Source organism: Gracilinanus agilis, chromosome 5 (assembly GCF_016433145.1).
Source record: "Gracilinanus agilis isolate LMUSP501 chromosome 5, AgileGrace, whole genome shotgun sequence".
In the NCBI taxonomy this organism is placed as follows: Eukaryota; Metazoa; Chordata; class Mammalia; order Didelphimorphia; family Didelphidae; genus Gracilinanus; species Gracilinanus agilis.
In genome coordinates, this window is record NC_058134.1 from 223,730,196 (window position 1) to 223,747,634 (window position 17,439).

Genomic DNA, 17,439 nt, shown 5'->3' on the forward strand with positions numbered 1-17,439 from the left:
ATTTTTATAAAAGAACCTGGTTGCAGAAGAGGAGAGGAAAGTTGATGGGGGAAAAACAGGCATGGTCTGACAGGTACATTAGAGATTTGAGAGCTGATTTCAGAGTTAAAAGAAAAGACAGGAGCCCATGGAAACATCCTCAATGCCATAAATCTGTGCAGGAGAGATGGAAAACTTTCAATATGGCATTCTGAAGGCATGAAGAAAAACAATTCCTATGAGATGAGAAGAAAACAAGAAATATGTAAAGAGGAGGAATATGGCTACTAGACATGACAGCACCTTGGATTTTGAAAAGGCAAAAGAAGATGGGAGAGGTCACTGTTAGAGGGGATCAAACTCAGCTGTCTGTAAGCGTCTGAAGACTTCTGGAGAACCATTGGACTTCTTTGGATTGCCCCCCCACAGGGCAGCATGAGAAGCAGTGGATCAAAGTTACCAAGAGTATGTGCATTTAGGCTGAATGTTAGAAAAAACTTTCTACCCAAAATAGCCATCTGAGTGGAATGGGCTGGCACAGACAGCAGTTGCTGGCCCCCCACTAAAGCTCTTCAACAAAGGGAACACAAACACTTGTCAACCATCCAGTAGAGGACTCTTATTCAAGAAGTGGACTAGGACCGGTGGTCTCTGGGCTTCCTAAAAAAGCTAAGACTCTATGATTTAATTCTCAGATATTTACAGAGTCTACATGCTAACTCCCAGAAGACATAAATATGAGAGTCTGCATAAAAATCTCTGTAAATTTTATCATCTTTCAGAAAGCCAGAAGTAAAGTCCAAGGCACCCACTTCCTGCTTCTCATGGGCTTAGAATTTTGTTTTGGCCAATTAAGAAGTATGAGTAATATTAATTAAGTGCAAGTAAGGGATCCCTCCAGGCTAATGAGTAACTCTGACATACTGATTTATTATAAGTAACTGACCATACTGTTAGAACAAGATTTTTCATCTTTTAAAATACATTTTAATTGACTTTTTATTTTTATGTAACCTCCATTTCTCAATGTAGCCCTCCTCCCACTCTCTAAGAGCTATTTTTTTTGTAATGAAGAATAAAAAAGAAAGAAAAAACAACTGAACAGAACTAACCAAAGCATCAAAAAAATCTGACCCCTTTACTGTTCCTCTCTTCTTTGGGGCTGAGTGTTGTAATAATAATTTTGTAACATTTGCTTTTGTTTTCCTAACTGTCATTGGGAGCCTTGTTTTCCTGGTTCTGCTGATATCTTTTGCATCAGTTCATATCCTTCCATGCTTCTTTATATCGATCATGTTTTCATTTCTTATAGCTCAATAATTTTCCATTTCATTCATACTCCAACCCGTTTTGCCATCCCCCAACTGACACTCATCTCCTTTGTTGCCATCCTTTGGTACCAGGAAAAGGAACACTGCCTTTTAAAATGGACATTGCTATAAAAAAAGCTTTCTCTATCCTTTTTTAAAAACCCTTACCTGGGGGCAGCTGGGTGGCTCAGTGGATTGAGAGCCAAGCCTAGAGATGGGAAGTCCTAGGTTCAAATCTAGCCTCAGACACTTCCTAGCTGTGTGACCCTGGGCAAGTCACTTGACCCCCATTGCCTAGCCCTTACCACTCTTCTGCTTTGGAGCCAATACACAGTATTCAAAACAAAACAAAACAAAAAACCTTACCTTTCTCTTAGAATGGATACTAAGTATCAGTTCTAAGGCAGAAAAGCAATAAAAGCTAGGCAAGTGGGGTCAAATGACTTACTCAAGGTCACACAGTTAGGAAGTATCTGAGGCAAGATTTGAACCTAGGACTTCCAGTCTCCAGGTCTGGTTCTCTATCTATTGAGCTAACTAGCTGCCTCTTCTCTATCATTTTCAAAGTTATGAGAAAAAGCCTAAGACACATTCAGGGTTGGCTTTGTAAAAGTGATGGGAAGAAAAGAGGGTGAATAAATGCATCTGACAAAGCTTGGTCCTATTGGGCAGCATGGAGAGCTCCAATTGTCTTTTTTGCTTTTTTAAGTTGTCTCTTGGCTTAATTCTTTATTCTAATTAACAGTGCTGATTAATTTTTATATTCAAAATTTAAGTGAGAAAGCATACTCACAGTTTCCTTTGAATAAAGAAACAAATCAATTACTGTTTTGGGGGAAAGAGATGCCAGTAGGTTGGAGAAAGCAAGCATGTTGAATTTAAAAAGCTCAGTGCACAGACAGGGTGCCATATCAGTCACTGTTCTACAGTGATTAAAGGGTCCAACAGTAGTCTCTGATTGACAAATAGGCTAAATCCTAAAAATCTGTTTGTGAGTCATTTGTCCAGAACTCAGAACAAATTTTCCCATAAAGATAATTTGTGGTTAGGTTTCCAGATTAGCCACAAAAAACTATTCAACCCACAATAAACTTGAATGCTATGGCCAAAGAGAGATCAGCCTGGCCATCCACACTTGGAAAATAAAATACATGGAAAAACACATATTGCTTTGATTATATTTTATATTTAATTGAAGAGTTTTTACAGGAACAATATTAATCCAAGAACTCATTCAATTTTGTAAGAATAATGATAAATGATCAAATAAAGCTCTCGATAACATATGAAAAAATGCCCCAAATCATTAGTAGTTAGAAAAATGCAACTCAGAGGAACAGTGGATTGAGAGCCAGGCCTAGAGATGGGAGGTCATGGATTCAAATTTGGACTCAGACACTTCCTAGCTATGTGACCCTGGGCAAGTCACTTAACTCTCACTGCCTAGCCCTTACTGTTCTTCTGCCTTAGAACCAATATTTAGTATTGATTCTAAAATAGGAGTTAAGGGTTTAAATTTTTTTTTATTTAAAAAAAAAAAACCAACCTCATACTCATTAGATTGGCAAAGCTGTTAAAAAAAAGAGAAAATGACAAATATTGGAGGGGCTATAGGAAAACAGGCACATAGATGCATTGTTGGTGAAGCTGAGAATTGGTACAACCCTTCAGAAAAGAAATTTGGAATTATGTTCCCAGAGTTACTAGCAATACCACTACTAGACCTATAACCCAAAGAAATCCAAGAAAGAAGAAAAAAGACTAGCATAGAAAAATGTTTAGAGCATTTTTGTAGCCACAAAAAATAGGGAACTAATGGAGGTAGCTATATCAGGTAGGGAATGGCTGGACTATAAAGGAATACCACTGTGCTATGAGAAATAAAGAAAGAGATGGTGTAAGAGACATCTGGGAAGACTTGTTTGAACTAATGCAGAACAATTTAGATGATAATATTATAAAAACAAACAATTCTGGAATCTTAAGGCAGTGAAATGAGAGGCTGAGATGAATGAGAAAGATACTTTTACATGTGGCAACATGAGAATTTTTCTTTCTTCTTTCATTCCTCCTTCCCTTTATCTTTCTTTCCTTCCTCCTTTCCTCCATCCTTTCCTTCCCTTTCCTTCATCCCTTCCTTTCTCTCTCCTTTTTTTCCTTTCTTTCCTCTTCCCCTTCCTTTTTGGTGCATGTGGAGGGTGCTGGAAGGAAAAATGCTTGACAAATTGGAAAAAAAAAAGAGTCTATGGTTCTAATTCACCCTTTCAGCTAGCTCCTCTCTGGTGAAATTGCCTCAGTCCTTTTAACTTTTCCTTATAGGACCTTTTCCCAAAAGAATTGTTTTTGGTATCCTCTATCTCTCCTGTTTTCGTACATTCTTTTGGAAATATGGCCCAAACTTGTCCTATTACCCAAAGGAAGGCTCTTAAAAAGAGTATACTGAAAGATTATTTTCTGGGCCACATATATCAGGTTCCTTTTAATCCAATATTTTATAATTTCAGTTTTTTAATCATACTAACAATTAGAGTACACTGCTCACTCATATTTATCTTGTGATCAACTATGACCCTTGCCTTTCTTTTCTTTTTTTAAAACCCTTACCTTCTGTCTTAGAATGAATATTATATGTTGGTTCTAAGGCAGAAGAGTAAGAAGAGCTAGATAATTGGAGTTAAGTGACTTGCCCAAGATCACAAAGCTAAGGGAGTGTCTGAGGCCAGATATGAACCCAGGTCCTCCTATTTATCTCTAGTTATTAAGCCAAGTAGCTGCCCCAGTCCTTCACTTTTATGAGCTTGGGAGGGGAATGAGGGGGAGAGGTGGGAGAAGAAAAGAAAGTTGTGGTTTGACCTTGTCAGTTATTCCTTATCCTCTAATCATATTGTTTGATTTATTATTTGCTTTCAACTTGATTACTCTCTTCAGTATTTAAAAGGATTTGATGGGGGAATGATGATTGGTTATTCTCTATGTCTGTGGAATACCAGCAAGAAAAGAGAATTGGAATAGGGAAAATTTTGATAAGACATTAGAAACTCTTGGCCTTTAAGGTGATAAAACCCTCAACCAGTCTCATAAGGGAGGTCAAGGAATCACTGTTCACATAGAGCTTTAAGAAAAGAAGAGACCATCACTCTTCTAGGATGAACTTTCTTTCACCTTCAAAAGGGTCAGGAGAAAGGATGGGGCTAGCTTCTTTCTGGTGGAGTCTCCTCTATAGCTTCGTTACTCTATGATCAAGGTGTCCCTGTTAGAAAAAATTTTTTGTTTGCCTTAGACCAGTTGCTTTTACATTTTATTTTGTTTAATGATGGAGAGGTACGAGTAGGGGCATAATAAACCCTAAGTAAGAGTGTGAAGATGGCATAATGTCTGCCCTGCATTTATTTATGTAGGTAGGCAAGCAGGGAGAGACACAAACACACCTGCATAGTTTCTCAACAGATGTGTCAGTAAGTTTCATAAATACATTATCAGTGAGTCTACCAACACTGTAGAGCTATGGGCTAAAGGGAAAATGAGATTTAACAGTTGGGTTTGGCTACTGAACTGTGCCTTAAAGATGATCATTACCCTGATCAGAACTAGGTCATATTAGTCTGAATCCAGGCTGATCCAAATACTGACTGTGCCCCCAAATTGAGATCACTTTGAAAAGAAAAAAATGTAGAATGTGTGTGTAGATAAATCTCTCAATTTCACACTCTCTCTCTCTCTCTCTCTCTCTCTCTCTCTCTCTCTCTCTCTCTCTCTCTCTCTCTCTCTCACAGAGCTATTGACTAAACACCAGCCGTAAGCTGTACTAAAGCACATTTTACAAGCCTTGGAAGAGAGGACAGTACAGCCCATATTTTCATCGGTGTTAGCGTTACTGTCTAAAATCCCCCAGGTCTGCCTTGGGAGCCCAGAGGCCAATCAGGACACAATGGTACAGGGGCTAGGTTGAGTATTGCTAATTCCTGCCCCCATCCCCCCCTCCCAGGGACAATAGCAGAGCGCTCTCTGGGAACTAAGACTCCATAAAACACCATCTACAGACATGCAATCATCACTTCATCTAAACCATCTAAATTTACAAGAGTTGCCCATCTGCTGAAAAATAATTGCTGAGCTTGTATTCATGTGACTGATTAATAAGGGAAGTTTTTAAAAACCTCCCTTCTCTCTACATAAGCTGAAATACCATCTGAGGAGCTCTAGTATGTGGGGGTAAGGAGATAGCCACAGCAGAGGGCCAGAGATGTGCTTATTTTCCAGGTAACTAAGGGCAAGATAGCATTGTCTAAAATCTTTGCTTCCAAGTTCCAAGCGTTCAGTTTCTCCACTGAGTGTGACCAAACCACCTGGCCAACCTTTCTCTGAAAAGTAGCACTGACCGTCATACGTGATGGGAAACCATGAGGGTTCATGATGATGTCAGGGCAGATTCCAGAATCACAAAATGGCATGTCTTCTTGAGGGACGATCAACCCACAAACACCTGGGGAAGGAAAGATTTAAAGTGAAAGAAAGAAAATGGACCCAATAGAGAATAGAATGGTTGCAGTGAATCTTCCTGTCCCTTTACCTATCCTAATCTCACTCACCAAAGCAATTTCCAACAGCCCTCATAAGGAGCCTGGTAGATCCACAATTCTCTCCAGAGGCCAATCAGGACGCAATGGTACAGGGGCTTGATTGAGTCTATAAGCCATGTTTGGCTAGTCGGTTCACCCAACTTGAAGCACCAGAGGACTGAATATTGGAAATGTCATCTATGACCCCCTCCCTCAGGCCAACATCACTTGAGTCTCAAGTTGGTAGCAATCTCACGCCTTTAAGAGCAACATTTGGAATCTACAATTCCCCCTCCTGCCAAAGTCACAGGGATACAGTTTCCTAATTAGAGATCCCACCCCAGCTTTACTGTACACAGCTGATGTGCAAAAGTGTTGATGATTAAACCAGGGAGAAGTCGAGGATTCGATTTTCAAACAACAAGGGCTAATTTGTCTCTTATGTGCTAACAGGTCTGTGTACACAGTTGCAAATACTCAGCTCCTTTGTTTGTCCTAGGGCTCCTTTGGCAGAGCCTAAACTGCCTCAAGGAATAAGAGCGGATATCTACAAGATAACGTATAGTAGAAAGTTTCTTATTGCCTCAAAGTGTAAAGTCTGACAAGAAAAATCAGTTCCTGAATCATTTCCAGCATTAAAGACAGCAGCTCTGCAATAGGATTCCAGGATTTCCAAACTAAACAAAAAATTCATAAAAAGGTAAAGGTTTTCTAAATTTAATGAAGTAAATTTCAGCATTATTCTAGTTTCCATTATCTTGATATTAAACAAGAGCCTGGGATTGGTTTGTTTTATTATTTTGACTTTTTAGTTATCAGACTATAACTGATGAATATGATTTAATGTTGGAAAACCAGATCAAAATTAAATTGGCCAAGGACAAGTTAAATGATAAAAATGTTCTTACATTAGTAGAGGGATACCAACCTTTCATCTGTTATACCTCCCGGGGACATTGTGAAGCTCAAATGTGATAATTCATGTATAATGGCTTTGCAAATCTGAAAGCCTATAAAACTGTCCAATGTCTTTTGTATTACATATACAAATAGACCAAATCATAAAACATTGAAATATAAGTAATTCTATAAAAAATGTTTGGTGCATCTTATACACAGCTCATGATCATTCTATTCCTTTGCTTCCACAATCATCAAAATGGTTAAAAACCATTTTTTTAAAACTATGGTATAAAGCCTAAAACATTGAAATTTTTTAAAAAGTGTTGATGTCTGGGGTGGGTGGGGGAGAAGTACAGCTAGTTTATTCCTCTGATTTCTGGGAGGCTGAATACACAGTAATAAAGTTTGAAGAGCTGAATGTTAGAGGACTTGCTGCTTTCTGATTGGGCTTCTATGTTTCTAACTCTAATGTATACCCACTGAATCTACAAACAGTAAAGTTAGCAGGCGGCTAAGTTAAGTACATTCTGATCTGCACTAGATTGAGCTTTAATCCTTCCTTGCCTTGCTCCAAAAATCCATCATGTCCACATTGAATTTTGCTGACAAAACACTGGGACTACCAGGAAGGCTACTCTGAAAGAGATCAGATTGTAAATCTAGGTTCGCAGACATGAACATTGTCTGTCAGGACACAAAAATGTTTAAAGAAAAAGTCAGTGAAAAGGCTGGCCTCATTAATTTTCTTTAGTAGGAATATAATTTTGGATTAGTGGGAGTGCTGGAAGATGGCTGATGTAGTTGTATCCCTTAAAAAAAAATCTAAACCAAAATAGAAAAAAAAACCAACGCCCCAAAACAAAAACCAGGCACCCCCCTCACCAGTCAGTTCACAGGGGGGTGCTGGCGTCTGCTCAGGAGGGGAGCTACTTGTCCACCCTCCAAGAAGAGAAAGTGGGGGTGTGGGGAAATAGGTGCATGAACTAAGAGTCTGAGCATGAAATATTCCTAGAGAGGACAAGGGTAGAAAGATAATATACTCTACCATTTTCAGTTTTAGCTGGCGTTTTCTCTACAAATTCAGTCTATTTATTGAGAGGAGAAGAATTCTTCTTAAATCTTAATTTCTTGAAACTGTTAACTGAAATCTGACTGAACTCTTGTCCACAACCCTTTTTGAAGATGCCTTTCTTATAAGACTTTTTGTTAAAAATAAAAAAGAAACTTCAAGTTTTGGTTTTTTTCTTCCCACATCCTTCTAGGAAATCCCTAGATTGCAACTGAACCAAGGGCACCTGTAAGCCAAAAATTAAATCTTCCCTAACTTAAAATTACTTTAGGCTCTGAAGACCCTTTTATATGCCAAGATGGTTCCCATAGCAGACAGCCCTGTGTTGTTTGTTTTGTGTGAAAGTGAATGATAAAAGATCCATGAAATCGACACAGAAAGGCAGAACAGCAGAAAGAGCCGAGGGCTCTCCATCATCACGGCTTCTACCCTCTGCTGACTTGTAGAACAATGGCGGCTACACATCCCACCGCAGATCTAACACAGCTGTGCATTTCATTAAATGAAGAGCACTAGTGCCACAAGTAAATAATTAACTTATTCTGGTCCGCTGATTGTGCTTATGAGACCAGTCATAGCTGACAGATTTTAATACAAGTTAACACAAAGAGGGCATAATGAGCTTAGAAGTTAAAACAAAATATTTAGACAGAATCTGATGATCTCAAATGAGCTGGGCCACTGGAAAATTCAGTTTTCAACAAAAACTTCTTTGCAGCTCCAGATATCTTCTTAAAAAACAAACAAACAAACAAATTAAAAAACATACGTATACATGTACATACAACTATTCTTCAGATTCAGAATCATCATGCCTCTAATCATAATAGCAAAGTTTTTCTTCCTCTTTCGTACAAAACAGCTAAGCTGGAATTTTTTTCTCTAGGGACTGGGGGAATAAAATTCCTTCCAAAATTTAAACTCTTATATGTTACAGCCATTTAAACATTGGTTTAAAATTATAAATGCTATGCAATGCATTTCAATGTGTTAGCACAACCCTCAAAGTCCAAAAAGAGGATGGGCAACAAATAAACCATATCAAATGAAAAATGCTGTGAGATAATGACTGAGTCATACCTCAGGTGCTTACACAGCATTTCATATTTTAAAATAAATTCTCAGGCCCTAGCTCATGCTGGTTTCTCAACACCACTGTTTAGAGCACAACCTCCTGGCAGTGAAATGCAAATACACCGGGTTAATATAACTAAAAAAATTCGAGATGGCAGCTAACTGTGCAGCAGGAACTCCAGCTAAGTGAGCTTCTAAAAAACTGAAAAATGGCAGCAAAGAAAACTTCCCCTGTCATTAAAACAGCATTCTGATGTTACTACTCTTCAACAGTGGGTTTATAAAAATGAAAGCAATTAGGAAACTAAAAGTACCTAGAGGTCCAAGTGCTAATTCGAGTCCAGAAAAATAAACTGAAGGGTCTCTTCTTAGGGTCACTATCCTCCAATCAGACACTAATTTATCAAGTCTGTTTTAGTGGCAAACACAAGATAGAAAACCATAAGTCGTTAAAGTACACTGAATCTGCCTCCAACCCTCCCTATAATCCAGGGAGTCCTTTGATTCTCCCAGGAAGCATATCTAGCTACAACTTTTCTATGTTGATTCTGACATTTTTAAATCCACCAACTGTGGTGGAAAGGATTAGTTTTAGGTCCTATTTTAATCTGATTATAATTATTAAAATGAGGACAAAAAAATATTTTTAACATCTGTTGAGCATGGGGCAGTTCGTTATTTTACTGACAGCCAGCCCTCACTTAAATTCTGGCTGTCCCCATTGTTTTATTATTTACTACTATTATTTAGAGTGGAGAGAGTGTTGGATCTGGAGCCAGAAGGCCTGAATTCAAATTCAGCTTCAGATACTTGTTACCTGTGGGATCCTGAGCAAGTCACTTAACCTCTGCCTCAATTTTCTCATTGGTAAAATGGGAACCGTCCAGGGTTGTTGTGAGAATAAAAGATTATCAGTAAAGCACTACATAAATGCTATCATTATGAACACATCTGCAAAGTATTTATGCTAATAAGGTTGTTTAATATGATTGGCTCCTCCCAGCCCCTTGCCAGGTGAGGAACCAGAGATATGTTCCTGGTTCCAAGTCAGAGAGAAATAAGTAACAAAATAGAGACTACTGTCCTCACCATAATCTGGAGGCCTACCCAGACACATAAAATAAGGCCTCTCTCCTCCATAAGTTTGTATTGCTCTCCACTAATGCTTCATCTATTAGAATATTTCCAAAATGGAAAATATAAAAATTAGAAAGTTCAGCCATATTCTGAAGCTCCAGATGAGACACTGCATAACAAACCCCTCTATTCTGCTGGAATAGATTCAGAAACTCCATCCATAGAGGTTGGTCACATTTTCTGCTAACTTCTCATTTTCCAGAGCTGAACTACTTCAGTCCTGAGAGATAGGAAGAAGTGATTTTGTGGGGGTTTTCACATCACTTACTATACAGGAAGAGGTTGGGTGATTAGCAATGAAAGGAGATCCAGAACATATCCTCTTACTCCACACTAAGAAATTCCACAGATAAATCTAGATTCCACAGATAAATCAGAGAATTTATCCCAACATCTTGGTTCTAGACATTTTCCCCCCAATTGTGGGCTATAAGAAATTTAGATTTATAGTTTTTTTGTGTTGCTTTTCTATGAAAAAATAGTTTGTCAACTTTCATTCACTATATCTTTTAGGAATAAAATAGTTTCCTCTACCCAAGAAAATTCATTTTCTCCAGGAGCCTATTTAAAAAAATCTGAAACAAAAACTATCCATATCCTATTTCCTTGGTCGCCTAATTCTAAGAGTAAGATGATGTGATATTGTGGAATGGACATTCTGAAGCAGGCAAGTGAGACTGGTACCCTTCTTTAAATGATTTTCTGTATGATAGTGGATAAAATTCAATTTTACTTTGATAGGCTTTAGTTTCTTGATTTCTAGAAAGGAAGTAACTATCTATCTATTTTAAATATTTTGGGAAAAGACCAGATAATTCCTATAAAACACTCTGAGGGCCTTGGCAGAAAGTACTACATAATACAAGGCAGCATCATCATTATCATTATCATCATCATCATCATCATCATCATCATCATCATCAATGAACCTAATTACTCTCAGTAGGAAGCACACAGGTAAAGGAAAAGGAGTCATTTAATGAACAGAGATAGCAGCAGTGCTACTCATTTTTTACTGAAGGGGGAAAAAAGAAATTCACTCGAGGATGGGTTGGTTTCCATTATTTACCATTATTAAGAGAGTTCCTATAATAACTTTAACCCCATCATGACCAAGAAGGTTGTTTTACAAAACTTGAGGGTGGGTTTGTTTCTTAGCAGAAACAAACGTGCTGATAAGGAGGGATTAGCCCAGAAAAACTGTAGGAAAGCCTCCCAATCAAACTGTCATTTGGAAGAAACAAATGTTTTGGTCAGGGTAACTGCGTCTCTTCTGAGCCTTTAAATAATTAGAAATCAAGATCTCTCAGTGAAAATGTGACTGCTGCATACGGTGACCCCCCCAAAGCTAGTTACCAAATTACCCCACACACACACACACACCACTACCCCCAAACAGTTCCAAAAGGGAGGACAAAAATTGTTGAATCATATTAGCTTTGTCCTGACGCTGAATCATTTCCAGATCTCTCATTTCACTGGGCACATCCCGGTTGACATCATTTTAATTCAGCTCTTCCTTACATGTTAACAGATAAATAATGCATAGGAAAACTTGATTAGCTTTCTTATTAACACATCACTCTAAATGAGAGGAGGTGCTAAAAGACAATGCCGTTTTTTACACGGCTTTCCCAGGAGCTGAGGAATGGTTTGATGTGATAAATTTGCATAGTCTGAAGCACACAAAGGGCTGATTAATTGAAACCCCTACAATGGTCCTGGAAGCCACGATTGTAAAACAATAGCCATAGGAACTTTACCAAATACACACAACCCAAAGTGTCAAGAGCTTAATCAAATGTGTTCAGGGTCCACTACTGGGTAACCCAATTGGAGATTTTTATTCTATGCCATAAAACAGCTAACCACCCAATTTCAAAGGTTTATGTGGGTATTTACTGAAAGGTCAAGAGGTTGCTTGTTAGCTGTTTACCCCAAATTTTGTCCAGCAAACAGCAAATTAAATAATGTCCAACAAGAGATCTGTACATTTGTCCCGCCCCCTTCCAAATCCTTAATTTTAATATTTGTGTCAGAGAATTTTTTCCCTCCCTGATAAGCCTGGGAAGATCATGGACTGATCGCCCTGCACCAGCTCCTTTTCTTCCCCTCGCCCTGGGAGCTTTCATTAGAGCAGGATCAAACAGAGGAGACACCCCAAGACAGACCAACAGAAAAAGGGGCTGTTTCCAGCGTCAGACTGGCAGGAAGTGCTTTGAAAAGCATAAAGCACCATAGAATTGTGAGGTGTTGCTATTAATAATTATTTGCTCATTAACTTTAAAAAAAATAAACATGGCATTCAATTTTTAGAAGACTTCCAGACATGAAAAAGGAAAACAAAAAATGAAGGCCTGAAGACATTAGATTAATATTGTCCTACCCCAAGCACTTTCACGCACAAAGTATTATTTCTTCTTTTCCACAATCTCTTTACACTAATAACTTCTCCAAGGATCTTAAAGTACTTTCTTGACAATGAAAACTATATGAAGTAAGGATTCTTTTACAGGTAAGGAAAGCAGGGTTTTCCCCTTTTTCCTCTTTCTGGCCAATAATTCATTAACAACTTTTTTTTTTAAATTAATGAGGCAATTTTTTAAGTGCTCCCCCCCCCAACCAAAAGAAAAAATCAGGAAATGGAATTTTCCTTAATCAATTGGACCCCAAAAGAGCAAAATAACTTGTTAGCTGAAGTTTGAGGCACTGAACCAGCACGGGGAGAAACTGTCATAGGATGAGAGTAAGAGTTTATTTACAAAAACAAATGCTGCCTTTATTCAATTTAAATGAGTTTCCTTTTCTTGAAGAGTTGAAGTGTGGATTCTGCCAGAAGGTTTAAACCATTATCTCAGGTCTGCAGCAATTAAAAAGCTTCTGCGTCCCAACAATCAAACTTAAATACAGTTTTTCCTCTCCTTAGGGATACTGCTCAGTCCGGCTTCTTAGTTCTTTGACCTATGGGACCTTTGTTGGAGGTGTTAATCCTTTTTCACATGAGAGACTAAGAAATGTTCTTTCACAAGTGATATATTGCTTTTTCTCCCTCCTCACATCAAAGGAGTCCAATTTTTTCCTTTCTCATTGCTCCTTTGGCAGAGAAAATATGGGGAAATGTAGAAGTATAATAATTTGGTTTGCTTGGCACACAGATGAAAACTTTATTTGGGTTCTTCCTCTATTCTTTGGGTCAACAGACAATTTCACCCAAAGAATTTAAGGAAAAAAGTAGAGCAAAAAGTCTGCTTGCCTTCTAAATAAATAGATTAGCTACTTGAGAAACAAAAGGCTTAGAACAAAATATCCTTTCTTCACTGATACCAAAGCTGCAAAGTGTGAGATGCTCAATGACTTCCACCCTAACAGAATAATCAACTTCCACATAATCTTGCCCCAACTCCCAGATATGCTAAGGATCCCCTTTTCAATGGTATAGTCTTCAGAACTACAGAGCTAAAATGCTGATAGGGAAAGTGAGTGAAGAGAGTGAGAACACCCAGACAACTTGGTCTCATACTCTACTCTCTAGTCTCCTTTGGCCTCTCATTGTACAGTCATCAGGTAAGTCCTGTCTCTATCCTAAAGCACTCCAAAGGCTGGAGGAAAACTTCAGAGAGGGAACTAACAGTTCAGCTTTCAGTGCTCTTCCCCAACTGAACTAAAGTAAGAGAGAGAGAAATTCTTTTGTCGAAATGAAATAATAAATGCCATGTTGTATGGTGCGGTTGTCTAGTATAACTGACACATTTACCAATTAATTGGCCTTTGCTAATCTTTTGCATGCTACTAAAAGATGACTTGCTTGAGAGACTTGACTCTTCCCCTAGCTAACAGCTAACTTCCCATTTGCCAGTGGGATACATAACTGAACTCACAAAGGAGGCAAGTCAATGTAAGGTTCTTTGGAGCTCTCTGTGTCCCTCGTTAGAAGACAGAGAGAATAACTGGTCTGCCGAAGTTCCCTTTCTGAAAAGCATGCTCTGTCTGTTGCTGAATCTGATCCACTGTAGGGCTGCCTTCTGTTGGTTTCTTTACAGAAATACTTTGCTTCTACTTTCCTTCATCCTTTGGCTTTCAATTTCTCCTGAATTTCTGAGGTCACATGAAATGAGGCTGGGTCTTCCTATGTTTTTAAACAAGTGATAAAGCACTTTTACTCTCTTCAGCCTGCTTCCCTGCCCAATTAGTGCTCAACCATTTACAACACTGCCCAGATGTTGATTTGCCTACTAATTACTATTAATTCTCTTACTTCAATTTACATCAGTGGTTCCCAAACTTTTTTGGCCTACCGCCCCCTTTCTAGAAAAAATATTACTTAGCACCCCTGGAAATTAATTTTTTTTAAAATTTTAATAGCAATTAATAGGAAAGATAAATATACCTGTGGCCATCACTGCTCCCCTGGATCACTGCAGCACCCACCAGGGGGCAGTGGTGCCCACTTTAGGAATCACTGGTTTACATACTCAATCTGTCATCTTCAACTTTTTCCCTATTTTTGGGGGGTAACTTGTATATGTATCTCTATTCCTTCCACACACATGGAACTATCTGTTTAGATTCTCCATCATGTTGCTTCCCATATCTACAGATTATCTTGTCACTTGCCAAAGGCAAATCAACAATAGAAATATATTTTTTGTAACTCTTAATTTTTTTTTAAATTTTTTGTAACACTTGGAAAGAATACAGTGAGAGATAAAGACAATAAATAATATCACTTACATTGTCTTGGAATTGAGGAGGAATCACTGGTCATAGTTTATTTTATGCTTTTAGGAAAAGACTGAATCAGGAAATCCAGGGGACCAGGAAGAGCAGAGGGCCAAGGATAACAACAACCCCAACACAAAACAGGTTTTAGGGGGAAAGCTAGTGCCAGGTTCAAAAGAGAGATCCTTTTAAACTAATTGCTGCAGAAGGTGGCAGCTTGAAGGTATTCTCACAGCAGAATGGACATCCACAATTAAATAGGTAAACACTAGTTCCATTCACTACAGTCCTCGTTCTGTCTTGTGTCTGGGCACAGGCAGATATACCACACACACAAATGTATGTTATACATCAAACAGCTAAAAAGGCTGCACGGACAGCTACTGCCTAAGGCTTGATGTCTCTTCTAGGAGCTCAAGTATATGGACTAGGTAAGCTTAACTTGTATGGCCATATTAACCAAATTTTGCTAATAACTATTATTCCCAGCCAATAAAGTAACCATTAATGAGTATACAAAAATCACTTTGTTTTAGGACTTCTCTGTTTTCCTGATTTTACCTACACCTTCTATGAAGAGAACCTCAACATCCATGTTAAGCACTGGTCTTGCCTAGTCCTTTATTTCTGTCTGTTGGGTCTTTCCCCTTGGATGTCAGTGCTTCAGGTTTGACATGACAATAATAATAACAGCATGGGAGGTAGCATGGAAGTTGGGTCAGAAGCTAGCCTTGAAGTTAGGAAGACCTGAGTTCAAGTCTTCCCTTTGATACCTAGTGACAACAGGCAATTCACCTAACCTCTTGGTGACCTAAGCAACTCTCCAAGACTCAACGTTACTTACTTGGGTGGAGAGTTTCAAACCAGGAGTTCCCCTTATTGATAAAATCATAAGTCCAAACTCAAAATCATTGATATCGCTGACTTCCTTAGATAACACAGACAATCTCTGAATAAGGTGAATTTTAATCAAAGGTAGCCTTCATCTAAATCAGTGGTCTCCACAGTGGGGGCTGTGGAGTGGCCCTAAGTGGTATGGGATTGCTCAATCAGAGGATGGGAAGATGGGATCACTCTCCAAAGGTTAATTACAGGCTCACCTCCAACCTCATCCCTTCAACATTCTCTTACTTGGCCCTCTCCCACTGCAAGTCTTCCATGTGGCTGTCTCACTGAGTATAAACTAGCCCAATTCAATCATCCGTAGGAATTGGGCAGGCAAAATTCCCTATTCTGTACCTCCCACCCAGGATCCTTATAACCTGTCCCACTGATCACTGTAACTACAGCAAGTAAGACACACAGACATGCACACACACACACACACACTTTCCCCAGGAAAGATTTACAAAAACCACAAGATGAGTAATCATAGATGGGTTGTGATTATATTATTTCTCCTCTTCCCCACCCCAAATCTGCCCTTCTGAAATAGCAAGCAGCTGGACTTGGAATTATAAAGACCTGAGTTTTAATCCTGCCTCATATACCTAATTTGCTATGTGACTCTAGAACAAGTCACTTTACTTCTCCGCCTCAATGACCTTATCTGTAAAAAAGGGATAATGAGAGCACAAATTTCACAGAGCTATTGTGAAGATCAAATTAGACACAAAGCTAATAAAGTATATTAGGCAGGATTATAACTCTGAATTTCGTAATTCCAAATCCAGCTCTTTTCAGTTACATGTAGAAACAATTTTTGACAACTGTTTTCTGACATTTTAGGACTCAGTTTTTCTCTTTCCTTCCCTTCCCATTCTCCTAGGCAGTAAATAGATATAAATCATACCAATACTTTCATGCAATATGTTATTTCAATATTGCTCTTGTCATCATAGCAGATACAAATCATACATACAATAAAAATCTCATGAAGGAAATAAAGTGGAAGATGACATGTTTTGATCTGTACTCAAGACTCCAACAAAGTGCCTTCTTTGGCTATGGATAGCATTTTCATCATGGGTCCCTTGTGGTTATCTTGGAAACTTGCTTTGCTAATAATAATGCCTTCACATTTGATCACCATATAATATTTCTGTTACTATATTTATTGTTCTCTTGGTTCTGCTAATTTTACTTTGCATCAGTTCATGTAAGTCCAAGTTTTTCTGAACTCATCCTGTTCATCATTTCTGATGGCCCAACCATTATAAACATATGCCACAATTTATTCATCCATTCCCCAAATGGTGGACAGACCTTCAGTTTCTAACTCTTTGCCACTACAAAAAGAGCTATTAAAAGTATTTTGGCACAGGTAGGCCTTTTTTCCTTATCTCTGATCTCTCTGGGATATAGAACCACTAGTGGTATTGCTAGGTCGAAAGGTATTTGTAGGGGCAGCTGGGTAGCTCAGTGGATTGAGAGCCAGGCCTAGAGACGGGAGGTCATAGGTTCTAATCTGACCTCAGACACTTCCCAGCTGGGTGACCCTGGGCAAGTCACTTGACCCCCATTGCCAACCCTTAACACTCTTCTGCCTTGGAGCCAATACACAGTATTGACTCCAAGACCAAAGGTAAGGGTATTTAAAAAAAAAAAAAAAAAGATATTCGTAGTTTTATGACTCTTTGACCTTGGTTCCAATTGCTTTCCAGAACAGTTGTATCAATTCATAGTTCCAACAATGGTGTATTAGTGTCTCAATTTTCATATCCCCTCCAATATCTCTGACTCTTAATTT

The 17,439-nt window shown here is 38.5% G+C and overlaps 1 protein-coding gene across 1 annotated transcript in view; it reads right to left on the reverse strand.

Moving 5' to 3' along the window:
- POLR3B (RNA polymerase III subunit B) overlaps positions 1 to 17,439 on the reverse strand; it is a 144,858-nt gene that overhangs the window by 15,975 nt on the left and 111,444 nt on the right. The window contains exon 24 of the mRNA XM_044679792.1: positions 5,669 to 5,772. Coding sequence (XP_044535727.1) covers positions 5,669 to 5,772 — 104 coding nt within the window. The remainder of the gene's footprint in view (positions 1 to 5,668; positions 5,773 to 17,439) is intronic.